The sequence below is a fragment of the Littorina saxatilis genome, linkage group LG4 (genome assembly GCF_037325665.1).
Source record: "Littorina saxatilis isolate snail1 linkage group LG4, US_GU_Lsax_2.0, whole genome shotgun sequence".
Classification (NCBI taxonomy): domain Eukaryota; kingdom Metazoa; phylum Mollusca; class Gastropoda; order Littorinimorpha; family Littorinidae; genus Littorina; species Littorina saxatilis.
In genome coordinates, this window is record NC_090248.1 from 31,358,802 (window position 1) to 31,376,767 (window position 17,966).

Sequence of the window (17,966 nt, forward strand, 5' to 3'; positions counted from 1 at the left end):
GATCTTTTTCAAATTTGGATACCGTATTCAGCTACACCCCGGACACAACCTCATCGATGAGATATTTCAACACGTGCTCTCAGCGCGCAGCACTGAACCGATTTTGGTTTTTCTCTGGATCCATTCCCAGTAACTCTTCCTTATCTTCTCCAGTGTTTTCAGCCGCGTTTATCTCCCTTCCTCCGTGCGGTGCGCCGGCAAAGCCGGCGTACACCCGGCATAGCCGGGTCCCCGGCGCAGCCGGGTATTCGGCTCGACTTCTTCCCGGCGCAGCCGTACCCGGCGAAGCGGGTATTCATCTAGTATATCTATATATATATAATTATGTTAAAAGTTGCTTAAAAAGCAGACCTTTTTTTATAGGGAAGGAGTGTGTCTTTGGAAGGGAGGAGGGTGTTTATGGTTTATTGATGCAGATTTCAAAACCAGCCCCATCAATTTCACGACACTCACTGGCGGTTTACGAGTTGGTTTTGCATCGCTAGTGCTTCCTAGGTGTAGAGTACATCATTTTGGGGTTTATTGAAACTCAAACGTGTTAAGGCGGTCTTCGTAGTCGACTTTGCGAAGACTTCCTGAAGTTTTTTGTCGCCGAAAATTCAGTACCAAAGCTTCGTGCAGCCAGCTTCGCGAAGTAGACTTCGCCCAATTAATTTGTAACTTTACCGACGACGTTTTTGAGTAGCAGTCATATTTGTGCATGATATTGTTTGGGGTTGTATCCGCGCTTCGGTATATTAATTCATAATACTAGCACATTCATGCTAAATCTAGAGACTTGTACGAAAAGTGAGGAATAAATTACTCGCCAGTTGGTGGAATATTAGACAATTATGGAAATTGAAACATTTCACTTGTCTCATTAAGTGTCACTGTGTGTGTGTGTGTGTGTGTGTGTGTGTGTGTGTGTGTGTGTGTGTGTGTGTGTGTGTGTGTATGTGTGTCTGTCTGTCTGTCTTACAGTTTGTCTGTCTGTTTGTCTGTCTGTCTGTGTCGTGTGAAGGAACATTACAAACAGACGACCGAACAGAAAAAAACAGCCAGCAGACAAACAGACTTGTTGATTCGAAAACAAAGAGAGACAGAGACAGAGATAGAGACCAAGTGTGTGTGTGTGCATGTTTACGTGTGTGCGTGCGTGTGTGTGTGTGTGTGTGTGTGTGTGTGTGTGTGTGTGTGTGTGTGTGTGTACGTTTAAGATACGACGCGTGCGTGTCTTGTCCCGATGTTAGTGTTAGTTTTGATTGTGATTTGTTAACGTTGTGCAAAACGCGGAATGTTCAAGAGGAATGCGTAACGTAAAAAGAGATGTACATGACTTGTCAGCTTATTGTCAGCACATTTTTGGCTCTGCGTTTAGATGGCATCTTTGCTGTTAGCTGTGACACACAATCACTGTGCTTTCTTAATCACGTACCTCATACCTTGTTTTGTGTGTGCTAATAAATAATTATAGCTTTATGCATCGATTCCTACAATCACTCAAATGATATTGATATAAGAAAATAGAGCACATATTTCACGGATTGTTTCTTATGAGGCCAAAAACACATGAACAGATGCACGCACACCGAGTAGTTTTTGAGTCACTTGAGAAAAAGTGACTCTATGTAATCGGTCAGTGTTAGTCTGTCCGGCCGGCCGTCCGGCCGGCCGGCCGGCCGGCCGTCCGTAGACACCACCTTAACGTTGGACTTTTCTCGGAAACTATCAAAGCGATCCGGCTCATATTTTGTTTAGTCGTGACCTCCAATGACCTCTACACTTTAACGATGGTTTCGTTGACCTTTGACCTTTTTCAAGGTCACAGGTCAGCGTCAAAGGAAAAATTAGACATTTTATATCTTTGACAAAGTTCATCGGATGTGATTGAAACTTTGTAGGATTATTCTTTACATCAAAGTATTTACATCTGTAGCCTTTTACGAACGTTATCAGAAAAACAAGGGAGATAACTAGCCTTTTCTGTTCGGCAACACACAACTTAACGTTGGGCTTTTCTCGGAAACTATAAAAGTGACCGGGCTCAAATTTTATGTGAACGTGACTCCCAGTGACCTCTACACTTTGACGTCTGCTTTGGTGACCTTTGACCTTTTTCAAGGTCACAGGTATGTCTTGAAGGAAAAAAATTGAAATATCATATCTCTGAAACTATTCATCGGATTTGATTCAAACTTTATAGGATTATTCTTTACATCAAATTATTTACATCTGTATTGTGTTGTGAATAGCAATTTCTTCCTGTCCATCTGATGCCTCATATAATATTCAGAACTGCGAAAGTGACTCGATCGAGCGTTTGCTCTTCTTGTGTTACACAGGAACAGTAGACAAATCTTCGAAATTGTTTTATATATTTTTTTTATGAACGATTCAACCAGCACCATGGACAAGTTCATTATTGTAAAACTCCGGTTCGCTTACATTTTGTGTTCAATCTATCCATTGGTGCAGCTATTGCACGATAAAAATATACGAGTCAACAACAAGCTGTAATCTTTCAGTGGTGATCCTACATTTTTCGCGTACATTTCCAAGATTTCACTAAAGAGTAGTCTCTTTGAATTGTGCGTGTTCGTCTCACGTCAGCAATTTTCCACCGAACTTTGAGTTTGATGAAAGACTAGTTCCGTCTCCTTCCGTTAGCCTCCTTAGTCATCATAATCTGCGCGACAGACAAATGAAGCTTTCAGAGGCACGCCAAGACAACAACGAAAAACGTTCCAGTTCTCGCAAAGCCAAAACGCGTGTTTCAGACTCATAAATCTCGTAAAGCCACGTGGGTATTTGTCCCCAGTCATCGTCCCTTGGAGACAGCTGAATGGGGTAGGGGCGGGTATTCGATGTGTGGTTAGTATAATAAATAAATACTACTAATGATGTGAAGACGTCATCTGGTCTTTTTCTGGACTTTTTCTGGACTGTTGTGAATTAGGCTACTTGTCTGTACCCAATAGATGTGTAAGTCTGAGTACTGCGTTATTTGTTTCGGTAGACACATAATTAGTACGAGAATGTATGATTTTTGTCTGAAAGGTTTGTGAAAAGTAAGGTGAAAAACTCCATCGTCTGGAAGTAATTTGTATGTTTCGTCTTCTGGCAAGCCATGGGGACATTATGTACTAGATGATTACCCGCTTCGCCGGGTACCGGCTTCGCCGGGAAGAAGTAGAGCCGAATACCAGGCTGCGCCTGGGACGCCGGCTTCGCCGGCGCACGAAGGAAAGGAGATAAACGCGCAAAACACTGGAGACCTTCTAAAAATAGTAACGTGCAGTGACCTTCTAATAACGTAGTAACGGGAATATGGATTGACGCCACACGGAGGAAGGGAGATAATCGCGGCTGAAAACACTGGAGAAGATAAGGAAGAGTTACTGGTAGTGGATCCCGACAAAAAAACACACACACAAAAATCGGTTCAGCGCGCACAGCGCTGCGCGCTGAGAGCACGTGTTGAAACATCTCATCGATGAGGTTGTGTCCGGGGTGTAGCTGAATACGGTGTCCAAATTTGAAAAAGATCCACCGAGAACTTTGGCCGTGCATCGCGAACAGACAGACAGACAGACAGACAGACAGACACTAGTCGTATATATATATAGATTCCATTGAGGATGTGTTGAAAAATTAGAAGTGCTGGTACGACGACAGATGCTTTGCCTTACTAAACTTTCGTAGTGCGTGTTCAATAGTGTTTTTTTTTAAGTTTGGATATCGTGTGTAAATGTATGTATATAAATGGTCTTATTTAACCAACTTTAACTTCACTTGGTGAAGAGCAGGCGTTATCAGAGAAACGGGAAGGAGGCTTCATACTGTAACATTCAAGAAACGTCTTTAATTAACTCAGCCAGTTAGTTATTCCCCCTGAACATAACATAAAGTTTACAGAATCGGAATCGAATTTCTCCATTGACTATAGTTATAGTGAATTACTGTACCTGGTTGCCTCCGTCTGCAAAGTTTGGTACAGCTTCCAGTTTGAATCTGGGACACAATTCCGTATTCCTACACATAACCCTGAATTCAAGAGCGTTTACCGTTCCTCTGTGACCCACATGTGTCATTTATCTGCAAAAACAGTTTCACTCCACACAAATGTTTTGACATTTTTAAAACTGCCGGCAAGGAAAAGTAACTCACCTCAGTTTAGCGCTAGGCCGTTCAACCACGCGCACGTTACCTCAAAAAAGTCGCGCCGTCGTAATTCACTCCTTTCACAAAGGCGCCACAGTCGGCACTACATGCGCTGGCGGAGTAATTTGCCTCTTCCCGCTGTGCGGCGGGTCAAAGGTGAGACAGTGAGTGAGGTATCCCGACAGCTCCCGCGCGGGACCTTTGTTGTCTGCGCACTAGGGGGCTTGTCATTTGCCTTTTTTTTGCAGTGAAGGGAGTTTTTAATTTAGTGGCGTTTTTAGGTGCCGAAGTGATGCCCTTTTTCTTTTTCAATGGGGAAAATACTCTATATTTGCTGCATTGGGTCGTGCATGCTTGTTTTGATGAAAGCAACGTTACTTTCTGATTAAAAGAGGTTTAAGTACCGTTTGTAGGCGCATAGGTGATGCCCTTTTCTCCTTTTCAGTTAAAGGCACAGTAAGCCTCCCGTAAACCATCACAGATACGGTCAGGCTTTTACACACAGTACAGACACCCTTTCATTTAAACACTGGCACCGATTGACAACATCCCAGATGCCCTCTGTAAAGAGCGAACAGAATTTATTTTTGCGTGATTTATCTTACCCCTGAGTCATCGTGAACCCGTGTGATCCAGTTTCCCTTTTTCACAATGTAGTCGTCAGTTTGTCACTTGAATGCGACTCGATGTGAGCTTATTTACAATAGCACGTTTTTATGCACGAAACAAACGGCTGTGGTTCACAAGAACTCTAGCGATGGCTTTTGACTGTTGAGAGGAACGGCGATATGCATAAACCGTCGTCTGCTACGACCCTTGCGTGACCCTGCTTCCGGGCTTTTCTTTTTTCAAACTTTCACAACTTCGAATTGTACTGATCTTGTCTTGATGAAAAAAGAATTCTTTTATGATTAAAGAATGTTTGTGTAACAAGCTGTCAATTTATTATTTAGAGTTTAAAAGTTAGGTCTAGCGCAAAAACACACCACGGTCCAAAAACATGTTGATAATCATCGATTCACGGCTATCGCCAGTTTACATCAATAGAATGAGACCCGAAGGGAAGTAACTCATGTTTGACCTGAGTTCAGGATGGGTCCAAAAAGTGTTCGAGACAATCTGCAAAATTAATTCTTTAAAAATTGCTCGCTCTTTACGTAGGGCACCTAGGATGTTCCCGTTTGGTGAGCGTTCAAATGGAAGGGTGTTTGTACTGTGTGTAAAAGCCTGACAGTATCTGTGATGGTTTACGGGAGGCTTACTGTCCGGGCGTGATTTCCGGTATTGAATATTCATAACAGCCGTCCAGCACCAAAACGAGACGCCATTGTTGTAGAGGACCAAGTCCACGAAAATAAATTCTTTGAAAATTTCTCACGCTCGACAGAAAGCAGCCAGGATGTTCCCGTTCGGTGAGCGTTCAAATGGAAGTATGCTTGTACTGTATGTAGACGCTCGGGGAGCTCTGTGTTGGTTTACGGGAGGCTTACTGTGCCTTTAACAAAAATGTCAAGATTTGTTGCATTAGGTTGGTTTTGTTGAGTTCGGGACAGATTCAATTGTGTTTTCTGTCTCACTTTATGTGATGGTTTTCTGTTTTGAAGCTATTTACATTTGGGTTTTAAAATGAGTTAAGTGGGCATGGGCTTCTTTTTGTGGAATTGCCTGAATCCAACGGTTTCGTCAACTGGATGTATGCGTACTCGCAGGCACAAAACTAAATACATGTATGACGATATGACAACGAACTTAAGCGCGACTTTGACGCAGAAAAGTGTCCTGCCAGAAAGCTATTTCCTTATTCGCATTTCAAGTGGAGAGAGAGACAGAGACAGAGAGAGACCGACCGACCGACCGACAGACAGACAGACAGACAGACAGACAGACAGGGGAGAGGGGGGCTGTCAGATAGGCTGCAGGACCTGCCAGTGGGAAGAGGAGCGGTCCCCAGTGTAACATTGTGAGGGATGAGCATTATTGATGACCGGCCTGACAGCAACCAAACACGTACGCACCACCACCCCACCCCACTCTCTCAAGGTCATCTTACAGACATTGATAACTTCACTGGTGTTGCTGTCACTTAGTGCACGCAACTGGGATGTCCTTTTCAATTGAGAAAAAGATGGGGTGAAAACATAGTTGTTTTATTGTATTGTATGGGGAGATTTATATAGCGCTTGACGTTCTCTAAGCGCTTTACATATTAATTTCTGCCGTGTGAGATTGAATTTTTTACACAATATATCACGCATTCACATCGGCCACCAAACCTCAAGCCTATCAGGGCGAGCATTCACCTTTCACGGCCTTTATTCCAAGTCACACGGGTATTTGGTGGACATTTTTATCTATGCCTATACAATTTTGCCAGGAAAGACCCTTTTGTCAATCGTGGGATCTTTAACGTGCACACCCCAATGTAGTGTACACGAAGGGACCTCTGCTGTGAAAGAGTTGCGCCCCTTCCAAAAAGTGAGGCAAAGTCACGTGGTCACAGAAAGCAGGCAGGCAACATGTAAACACATCCACATACCCGACTCAGCCCCTCTTCTGCCAGTGCAATCAGTAGTAATGTACATGTATGTATTGGTTTTATGTACGTCCGTATATTTTCTGTGATATATTGTATGCTATGATTTTTTTGCAATGATGTTTAGCCATAGTCCGTTATACGCGTAGGTGTGCGAGAATATGTAAGCGCAGTGCTTTAAAGATGTCCATGTGGGAATGTGTAAGTGGGCGTAGTCGAATGTCCATGTGGGAATGTGTAAGTGGAGCATATAAGAATGCCCATGTGTGAATGTGTAAGTGGAGCGTATAAGAAGGTGTAAGTGGAGCGTGGTCGAATGTCCATGTGTGAATGGGTAAGTTGAGCGTATAAGAATGTCCATGTGTGCGATGTGTAAGTGAGACATGGATGTGTTCATGACTGAATGCGTAAGCACAATGCAAGGAATGGCCAGAGAGGTATGTGGGAGGTGTGTTTATAACCTGCCCTGTTATATAGTGCCTATATGTCTTATGTAAAAACAATGTCCCGTTTGTATTATTGTTATGTACCACGCCTGAATTTCTCTATGAGATAATAAAGTATTCTTATTCTTATTCTTATTCTTAATGTTCGTGTATGTCTAAGAAAAGAATGTTCTTATTCCATGTATAAAAAAAATTTACATTAAAATGGACAGATCTGTAGCGGTGAACTCGATTGTGAACGCGGGAATGACAGTGCCTTTAAATGAAGTATGAGCTACGTCAACGTTGTTTACTTCGCCGGGTATTGTCTCGGGAGTTTGACGCTCCGCGGCGTTATGTGTTTTGCATCAGACACGGAAGGTCCGATCATTGTAAACAGAGAAACTGACATCACCCAGAGCACCATCAGAAAAACAATATGCAAATGAAGTGTCGGACAACCGTCTGGAAATGTGACTTATGACAAGAGCTTGGTTGACCAGACTAGCACACATGTTCGACCGGCGCTTGGGGCCTCTTGGTTTAAACAATGTTTATTCATATTTACATGTTCAGGAAATGTACATCGACATAGGCTGAAGACAACAACAAGCCTACGGCTTATGGTGGTGTCTTCAAACACATTTACAATAAGAACATGGCAGACAAGCCCTTACACAGTAAATAACAAGTCGCGTAAGGCGAAATTACAACATTTAGTCAAGCTGTCGAACGAACAGAATGAAACTGAACTCACTGCATTTTTACAGCGAGAGCGTATACTCGTAGCATCGTCAGTCCACCGCTCGATGGACAGGCAGTGAAATTGACAAGAAGAGCGGGGTAGTAGTTGCGCTGAGAAGGATAGCACGCTTTTCTTTATCTCTATTCTTTTTAACTTTCTGAGCGTGTTTTTAATCCAAACATATCACATCCATATGTTTTTGGAATCAGGAACCCACCAGGCATAAGATGAAATTGTTTTTAAATCGATTTCGGAAATTTTATTTTAATAATAATTTTTATATTTTTAATTTTCAGAGCTTGTTTTTAATCCGAATATAACATATTTATATGTTTTTGGAATCAGAAAATGATGAAGAATAAGATAAACGTAAATTTGGATCGTTTTATAAAAACTATTTTTTTTTTAACAATTTTCAGATTTTTAATGACCAAAGTCATTAATTAATTTTTAAGCCATCAAACTGAAATGCAATACCGAAGTCCGGCCTTCGTCGAAGATTGCTTGGCCAATGAGGGTGTGACAGTGCCGCCTCAACTTTTACAAAAAGCCGGATATGACGTCATCAAAGACATTTATCGAAAAAAAGAAAAAAACGTCCGGGGATATCATTCCCAGGAACTCTCATGTCAAATTTCATAAAGATCGGTCCAGCTGTTTAGTCTGAATCGCTCTACACACACACACACACGCACACACACACACACACACACACATACACCACGACCCTCGTCTCGATTTCCCCTCTATGTTAAAACATTTAGTCAAAACTTGACTAAATGTAAAAACAATCCGTAAATTTTACTCAAAATATTTACCAAATTTAGGAGAGAAAAGAAAAGACGAAAAGAAGGTGAGAAATCACCAAAGAAAATAAAGTAAACACACATACACATCTAACCAGAAGAATGACCCGGCCGGGGTTCGAACCCACGACCTCCCGATCACGGGGCGGACGCCTTACCACTTGGCCAACCGTGCCGGTCAACAGTATTCGTAAGTTGGCCGCTTGTCAGTTTTGATAAACAGCGCCATAGGTTGACTTTGTATTGGCTGCCCTCTGTTCATTTTCTTCTGCAACTTTCAGTGGTCCTAACAGATATCGTCAAGTAATTCCCCATGGTAAAAAACACGATGTTGTTGTCGTTGTTGCTGTTGTTGTTGTTGTTGTTGTTGTTGTTGTTGTTGTTGTTGTTGTTGTTGTTGTTGTTGTTGTTGTTGTTGTTGCCTTTTTGTTGCCTTCGAGAGTGTTTTTCGGTCCGTTTGCCTGTGTGGTAATGTGACTGTGTGCGTGCGTGCCTGTGTATGTTCTTTCGTGTGTGCGGGCAAGCGTGCACCCATTATTCCTCTCTCTCTCTCTCCCCCCCCCCTTCCCTCCCCCCTCCCTCTCTCCCTCCCTCCCCCTCCCCCCTCCCTCTCTCCCTCCCTCCCTCCCTCTCTCTCTCCTTCCCTCCCTCCCTCCCTCCCCCTCTCTCTCTCCCTGTCTCTCTCTCTCTTTCTCTCTTCCTCCTCTTCCTCAGTCCTCCTCCTATTCCTCCACTCCCCGACCACCGCTGCACGCCAGCGCATGTTTTTACATTTAGTCAAGTTTTGACTAAATGTTTTAACATAGAGGGGGAATCGAGACGAGGGTCATGGTGTATGTGTGTGTGTGTGTGTGTGTGTGTGTGTGTGTGTGTGTGTGTGTGTGTCTGTCTGTCTGTCTGTGCGTGTGTGTGTGTAGAGCGATTCAGACCAAACTACTGGACCGATCTTTATGAAATTTTACATGAGAGTTCCTGGGAATGATATCCCCGGACGTTTTTTTTTCTCCATTTTTTCGATAGATACTTTTGATGACGTCATATCCGGCTTTTTGTAAAAGTTGAGACGGCACTGTCACACCCTCATTTTTCAATCAAATTGATTGAAATTTTTGTAACGCAATCTTCGACGAAGGCCGGACTTCGGTATTGCATTTCAGCTTGGTGGCTTAAAAACTAATTAATGACTTTGGTCATTAAAAATCTGAAAATTGTAATTAAAATGTTTTTTTTATAAAACGATCCAAATTTACGTACATCTAATCTTAATCATTTTCTGATTCCAGAAACATATAAATATGTTATATTATTTTGGATTAAAAACAAGCTCTGAAAATTAAAAATATAAAAATTATGATCAAAATTAAATTTCCGAAATCGATTTGAAAACAATTTTATCTTATTTCTTGTCAGTTCCTGATTCCAAAAACATATAGATATGATATGTTTGGATTAAAAACACGCTCAGAAAGTTAAAACGAAGAGAGGTACAGAAAAGCGTGCTATGCAGCACAGCGAAACCACTACCGCGCTGAACAGGCTCGTCAGTTTCACTCCGTTTTGCACAAGTGCGTTCAGTTTCATTCTGTGAGTTCCACAGCTTGACTAAATGTAGTAATTTCGCCTTACGCGACTTGTTTTCATTTCTTCTTGATTCATTTCTTAACTCTCATTTTCTCCCGGCAGACTCTTTACTGTCCATCCATCTGCACCGCTTGGGCGCCGACTGTGCAAGAGACATGCAACAAGTCACAAGCGACCCAGACACAATGCAATCAAATTCGTCTTTTCCCCGAAATTCCTTGACTGATCACCCTACCCCCACATCATTTCTCCCGTGCCCACCCCTCCTCTGCCTCCTTTTTCTTTTTCGCCTGAGAAGTTGGCGTTATTGTGCATGAGCAAGTGCAGCAAGAATGTGTGTGTCTGGAGTGTTGCATGCACCCTTTCTGCTTTCATTGATTCGATTAACGAGATCTACTTGGCCCAATCACACAACCTCAAGGGCAGTTGCGCAGCGCCTACTAACTGCATGCACTCTGTTGCGCAACTTTTGTATTTGTTTTTCCTTTTTTTTTTCTTCTTCCCCCCCCCCCCCCCCCCCCCCCCCCCTCCACATGCACTTTCCTCTATTGTACCACCGATCTTCACCCTCCTGTCTGGTCGCCCCTCCCCCCCCCCCCTCCTTCCTAAATTCTCTCACTATACCCTCACCAACCTCCCCTCCCCCAATCTACAACCCAAAGCCCCCCCCCCCCTTCCCTTCCCCCCTCCCCTCCCCTCTCCCCTCCCCTTTCGGAAACTGTGGTCCGTCTGGCCGTACACTCACATCCTTCCACCCCTTTGTCCCAGTTCTTTCGTGGACCGTGAAGCGAAAGGAATTTTAGGGCACAAGTTCTCTTTCGTTTGGAAATGATTGGTAGTCGGGGTAAATTGCACTTGAAAGGAGGAGTGAAATTAAGTGCGGTCGGCGAATTCTTGAGCCGTAAAAAATAATTGACATCGTTTTTCACACTTACATTATATATAGGCTGGCTTTTCACGTGTATGTAAAATTATGCTTATCAGGTGGGAGGAATACTGGGCCGGAGCTATGTTTGCTAAATGGCATAATTATGGCTCTTTGTGCAAGAGGAAGGAGTTTGTAATACTTGCTTTCTTCTTCTTCTTGTCTATCACACGTCGATGCTGTTAGACCGGACAGCGAGACAAATGTAATAATACTTGCTTTAAATAACATTTATTTTGGATGGTTATTGCGGTTGGCCTATGTATTAAGAAGGAATCATGCACTCAAAAAATCAGAAGAAGCTCCACGATTTGTTTCGCTACGAAATACGTTCGTTAATTCACTAGATCAAGGAACATTGTCTGCGGAAATTGGTATTGGCATTGGTATCATATCGCCCTGTGAGAATACCCTACTGGAAATTCGGGCTGCCCTTCTCACTGGGGAAAGCGATCTGCCATACAGTTCGGCGCTACCCCATTTTGTTTTCTTTTTCCTGCATGCAATTTTTCATGTTTCCAAGCCCTGAAACTTTCGCTGTGAACTTGGGATCTTTATCGTGCGCATGCGTGCACAGCGGGGTGTTCAGACACCGAGGAGAGTCTGCACAAAGCTGACTGGGAAATAAATCCCTCGCCGAACGTAGAGATTTTAAGCCAGCGCCACAACCGACTGAGCTATCTCCCCTTCCTTGTTACTTGATCTCATGAGAAAAATCAGTCTCTAACAAACGTCAAGCTAGGCTACATTTAAAAAAAAAACTGCTGGAAAGCGTGTTGTACGGGCTTATAATTCCAGTATTTATTTCCAAAAGGTAAAACCCATTCGCCAACTGCGTCCTGAGCTTGAAAGGTTTTTGCATTAAAAATGAACAGCGAGCAAACCAGAAAAGTGACAGAAACAAACTAAGTGCATTTTTAAGTTAAAGGCACCCACCTTCCAGTCTCTCGCCCGGATTACTTTCTAAGATCAGTCCAGGGTTTAACGTGGAGTACAACCATCCTTCCTGTTGGATATGTTACCGTCAGCCCGCAGCATGGCTGCTTTCTGTGCATAGTGGGAATTGTTGGATGAAGGTCTGTCTCAAATTGACACCAGTATCAGTTGATAATTAACCGGCACGGTTGGCCTAGTGGTAAGGCGTCCGCCCCGTGATCGGGAGGTCGTGGGTTCGAACCCCGGCTGGGTCATACCTAAGACTTTAAAATTGGCAATCTAGTGGCTGCTCCGCCTGACGTCTGGCGTGATGGGGTTAGTGCTAGGACTGGTTGGTCCGGTGTCAGAATAATGTGACTGGGTGAGACATGAAGCCTGTGCTGCGACTTCTGTCTTGTGTGTGGCGCACGTTAAATGTCAATACAGCACCGCCCTGATATGGCCCTTCGTGGTCGGCTGGGCGTTAAGCAAACAAACAAATCAGTTGATAATTCAATTCAACAACAAACAATGCCCCTTTGCACGGATTGCTTCAAAGGTTGTCGAGTTTTTGGTGTGTGTCAAAGGGGAGGGATGTTCTTATCCTATGTAAAAGCCGGGCCAGAACTGGGACTGTGAGTCGATGCGTTTTGCACGGGAAGGACTGGGCTGCACTTTCAGCGTCTGCAGACAAATGTGTTCGCGTCATGCATAATGAATATATCATTCCCTGCGTCTTGATGGCTGCTTCACGTCATGCAAAGAATTGCATCGTGTGGTTCTTGTATTCTTGTAATGAACCTGTTCTTTCTTTTATTTGTTTGAAAAAAAAGGTAGCCGTGAACCTGTCGAACAACCAGAAAAAGAGAGAGAAAGAGAGAGAGAGAGAGAGAGAGAGAGAGAGAGAGAGACAGACAGAGAGAGACAGAGAGAGAGACAGAGAGAGAGAGAGACAGACAGACAGACAGACAGACAGACAGACAGAGGAAGAAAGAGACAGACAGGCATGTGTGTGTGTGTGTATGTGTTTGTATGTGCCGTGTGTGTGTGTGTGTGTGTGTGTGTGTGTGTGTGTGTGTGTGTGTGTGTGTGTGTGTGTGTGAAAGAAAAAGCAGACCAGTTAGATCCGGCTAGGAAATCGAGTTAAACTGTCCAGTTTTAAGGACAAGGACCAGCTATGAATATTTCTTTCTAATGTTTCCATTTCTATTTCTTTCGTTATTTTCTACAAATAGAAAAAGAAGTGGACGACATTTCGTTGTGAGAACATAAATAGCTTAATATGCGCTTTGTTTCTAAAGGGGCAGTTATTCATTCAGATTCATTCATGTCGCTATTTGGGGAAAAATGCTGAAGCGATATGGCATAATACTGATGTCAGTTTGGTACAGAGACCTGCTGGCCACCATAACCTATTTGATGATGCGGAGTATATAAATTATGTGGCCGTTTCATCGACTTTAGCTTTGGGCATTTTGTACTGAAGCCGTTGATTGGAGAAACGCTAAGTCAAAGTTGGACCAAAATGTAAACAAACTTTAATGTGCTCACTTTACCCACTTCAAGCTGAGTTTTTAAAAGTTCAAGGAAGCATCAGTGATAATGAATAGTAAAACAGATGGAAAGTAACGGAAAAAAAGTCTTGGGATGCACATTACAATAAGTTTGACCGTAGTAACTGTTTGTTCATTCTGATAATCATCGGACCACGCTATCGCTCAGTGGTCTCTCTGACAGGATAAGTAATTACTACGCGCATTAAAGGGAAATCTATCAAAACAGAAAAACAGAGTTATCTCCCATATGACCGGCACGGTTGGCCTAGTGGTAAGGCGTCCGCCCCGTGATCGGGAGGTCGTGGGTTCGAACCCCGGCCGGGTCATACCTAAGACTTTAAAATTGGCAATCTAGTGGCTGCTCAGCCTGGCGTCTGGCATTATGGGGTTAGTGCTAGGACTGGTTGGTCCGGTGTCAGAATAATGTGACTGGGTGAGACATGAAGCCTGTGCTGCGACTTCTGTCTTGTGTGTGGCGCACGTTAAATGTCAAAGCAGCACCGCCCTGATATGGCCCTTCGTGGTCGGCTGGGCGTTAAGCAAACAAACAAACAAAAAATCTCCCATATGTTTTTCGCTAATGTTTCTGATAACAGACGAAAGACGAACGTGATTGTAGAATGGCCGACTTCGACAGTGATCTCCGTTTTGTTCTTCACAGTTATGATAAAGACATCGTTCTAAGGTCAAAAAACAAGTCGACATTTTGAGACTGCTGTGGGAAGGAGACCGTGATATTGTTGCATCACTCCCAACTAGTTACGGAAAAAGTGTCGTCTGCTTCGTAGCCAAAGTTGATTATCACGTGACACTTTTGCCATATTTAGAGTTGTTTGCACAGTAAATACACCCGCGAAAGATAGCTCGCTTGAAACTGTCTTACATATCAATTCCTTTGTAATTTAACAATTACACAACACCATGAAAAATCATTATCGACGATCGCGAATCTGCTTATATCAATAACACATTACGAAAAGCTCTAAATATGTAAAAAAAATCGATTTCCTCTCCAGAGAAGGAAAACAAAGGCATCCTGTCAGGGATGCTGTTTGTTTTGCAGAAATGGCCACATAGGATGCCTATATTGATGATGCTTAGTGTCCTCATGCATCTAAGGAATTGCATCCTCGTTGTCTTCATCACCGTCGTCGTCAGATAAAGGTGGACTGATGATAGCTGAATAAAGTTACACAGTAAGCACGAGAATAGTAAATTTTCATAGTCTACTCCGCAATCAAAACGATAACTGGCCAGGCAAGTTTACTTGAACTTGCAGAAAAATTAAATGTCCAGTAAGTCATGCGACCTAGTATTTGCCCTTATGCTTAAAGGTCCTTGTCTACATTTTTATAACGAAATCGCCATTTCACCATTAAAATGCAGAGTCTATTATCTACAATTATCAACAAAACACCCCCTTTCGATCAGGAAAGACGAAGCCAGTGTAGCCGTTTGAAAATTCATTGTAGTATTCCAGCGTAGTACTCATAGTAGGATATCCTTATTTGGAAAATGCCAAGCGCAAAACTCCTCTCAAATCCCGTGCATTTCGTGCGTTTAAAAAAAAAAGCGTGGACAGCGCTCCAGTCAAACTGTTGCTGCACTTGTTTGGGCGTGGCTATAAGCATAGTGACATGAATTTGATTGGTCAGTATTTTTAGGCAAAGCACATGCTCTCAGCAAACAGAAAACAAAATATTGGAAGCGTGAGTCACGCTACCCAAAAATAAAATCTTTTTTTACATATATTTTTTTTTTATATAACTTTTTTCCCCATGGTTCATTCATCATCTGACATAACTTTTTAGCGAAATCTAACCATAAGATTATTGAGAAAAAACAACAAAAATGTAGACGACCACCTTTAAGGCCAAAAAAAAAAGGTGTGGTTAAGGTAACATAGCCCCAAAAAATAGGGTAGGAAGGTAGGCAATGACTTTTTTTGTTTAACTTTTTTTTTCTAATGTGTACAAATTAAACCTACTTGACAGGGAAATAAGTGTGCGACTCGAGCACTTTCGCTTTCATTGCGTTTTCTGCACTCGGTTTTTTTTTGGGTTTTCTTTTGGACAAAATAATGTTATGAAAAGTTATAGGGTCGGCCCCTAAAAATAGGGTAGGTCGGGTTACCGTAACCACACCTTTTTTTTTTTAGGCCTAATGAGTAGCGTTATAGCTCTAAGAAGCCAATATTTCCTTACATTCTCTTTGTTGAGTAATGCGATTGTGATCGCGATCGGGGGTCCGTAGCTTTTTTTGGAACCGCGGTGGCTTTGAAACCATTTCGTCACTATCGTAGTGGGTTCGAATCCGATTTCGATGTGGAGTTTATTTGCAAAAGTCAAGGTTGTGCAAACACTTTCAGGCGTTCGAAAAAAACACGTGTGGACACACATGCGCTCGATACAGATTCCAAGCTCACAGCGAATGTCTCTGGGCTTGAAAAACACGAACACACTCTTGCGGAATAAAAAAAAAAATAAAAAAAATAATGATTATAAAAAAGAAAAAGACCGGCTGCTGAATTTTCTTGAGGATATTCCACACGGGCAATAAGTATACAAGTGGAAAGCTACCCTGTGGTGAAGAAAGTACCTTATAGTTGCCAGAGTTGCGCTTCCCAGGTGTGTGCGTGTTTAGGTGTAATCAGCCACAAGCACTTTATCACTTCATAAACTCGTAGATCGTTCTTCAAAGTTGTCTCTCTTTTCTGCCTGTTACAGACGAGGACAGAAAGAAGGCGGCCGCCGACCAGCGCCAGCAGAAGGCCAACGTCGTCAAGAAGAGTCTCAGCCCTACCGCAGCCCCCCTCACCCCTCAGTCTGACGACACAGACAACACCACCACCTCCACGTCCTCTTCCAGCAATGGCGTCAGCGTCCCCAGACACCTTCACCGAGGCTACCGACCCTCCATGGCGCTCCCCGAGCGGCACCTCTCCACCTCACCGATGAGGGAGCTTGAGGATGAGGATGAGGATGAGGCGGGTCATGGGGTCGTGCCCAAGCATCACGCGCAGCTGTACGAGCTGTACGGCAAGCAGGCAGACTACTTCCTCCACCCCAAGCCCTCCGAGACCCAGCCGCAGCGACGACCTACCCATCCTAAGTTGAAGAACCCCAAAGGTGAGGGAGAGAAAACTATTAAAACATTTCTGTTTTGGGTTTGAATAATATGTTTATTTATATTCTTTGATGCGCATTTCAAAGAAGCAAAGGACTTAAAGCCTGGTATTAATTGGTCGAAATCAACGTCACGAAGCTGTCTGTCCGAAGCTTTACCTTTGACTTTTCGGTAAAAAGGACTTCGCGAAGTCAACTTTGTGCTCAATCAAGGAAGGTCTTTAGAAGAAGCAATCAAAACTGTCACCTCAAACTGAAGAATCCGAAAGATGAGGGAAAGAACACTAAGAAAAACGTCTGACTTGATGGGACACCATTTTATTGGTATTCTTTACACGTGAACATGTCATAAGTTCACCCCACTCGTAGAATCCTCGTTGATTCCTTCAGGCTGAAACCTGGAATAGGAGAATCCGCCCACTTGAAGACGTACAGCTAACGCCTTGCTGCTTCCTTTGGAGAGTTAAGCGGGGTTGTTGTTGCTGTTGTTGTTGTTGTTGTTGTTGTTGTGTTTAGGGTTTTTTTAAGAGAGAGAGAGAGAGAGAGAGAGAGAGAGAGAGAGAGGGGCGAAGGGGAGAGACATGTAAAGAGAGAGACATGAAAAGAGAGAGAAAGAGAGAAAGAAAGAAAGAGAGAGAAAGAGATATGTATTGAGTGAGCGAGAAAAATATAACCGGAAAAGCAAAGGAAAAACTGACAATGTGTTAAATAGGTCCCACACACAGTATAGTGATCTACCCTCGGTTGGCGGTTCGAGGGTTTCTTGTTGATGGTTTTCCGCAGCTTCCAGATCATTTACTCGTTGATTGCGTCCCCTTCCAGTTCTCTTTTCTCAGTCAACTCATATATTGTATACACATATATATGCAGGGGGGCCCCGTAGCTCATTTGGCAGAGTACTGAACTTGTGGTCCTCAGGCCAGGATAGTCACGGGTCAACTGTGTGCGCAGACTCTGTCTGATACGGTACCCGTGTTCCACCTCCGTGTCACAGCCCGTGGCACGTTAAAGACTTCGATCATTTTGCAGGAAGTGCAGGTGGCTGATTACACCTAAACACGCACACTCCTGGGTGGCGCGACTCTTGTTGTTGCTAGCTTTCCACTAGGAGGAGGAAGCGACTCAAGTTTGCCAGCAATTGGACGATAAAATGTGAAATGAAATTAAATACACAGTAAAACCCTCCGATGTCCGTCTTCCCCGAAGGAGCTC

At 43.3% G+C, this 17,966-nt stretch overlaps 1 protein-coding gene across 5 annotated transcripts in view; it reads left to right on the forward strand.

Moving 5' to 3' along the window:
* Positions 1 to 17,966, forward strand: part of LOC138964484 (glutamic acid-rich protein-like) — a 266,503-nt gene that overhangs the window by 197,536 nt on the left and 51,001 nt on the right. For all 5 annotated transcript variants that reach the window (XM_070336452.1, XM_070336453.1, XM_070336454.1 and 2 more), the window contains exon 5: positions 16,356 to 16,757. In XM_070336452.1, coding sequence (XP_070192553.1) covers positions 16,356 to 16,757 — 402 coding nt within the window. The remainder of the gene's footprint in view (positions 1 to 16,355; positions 16,758 to 17,966) is intronic.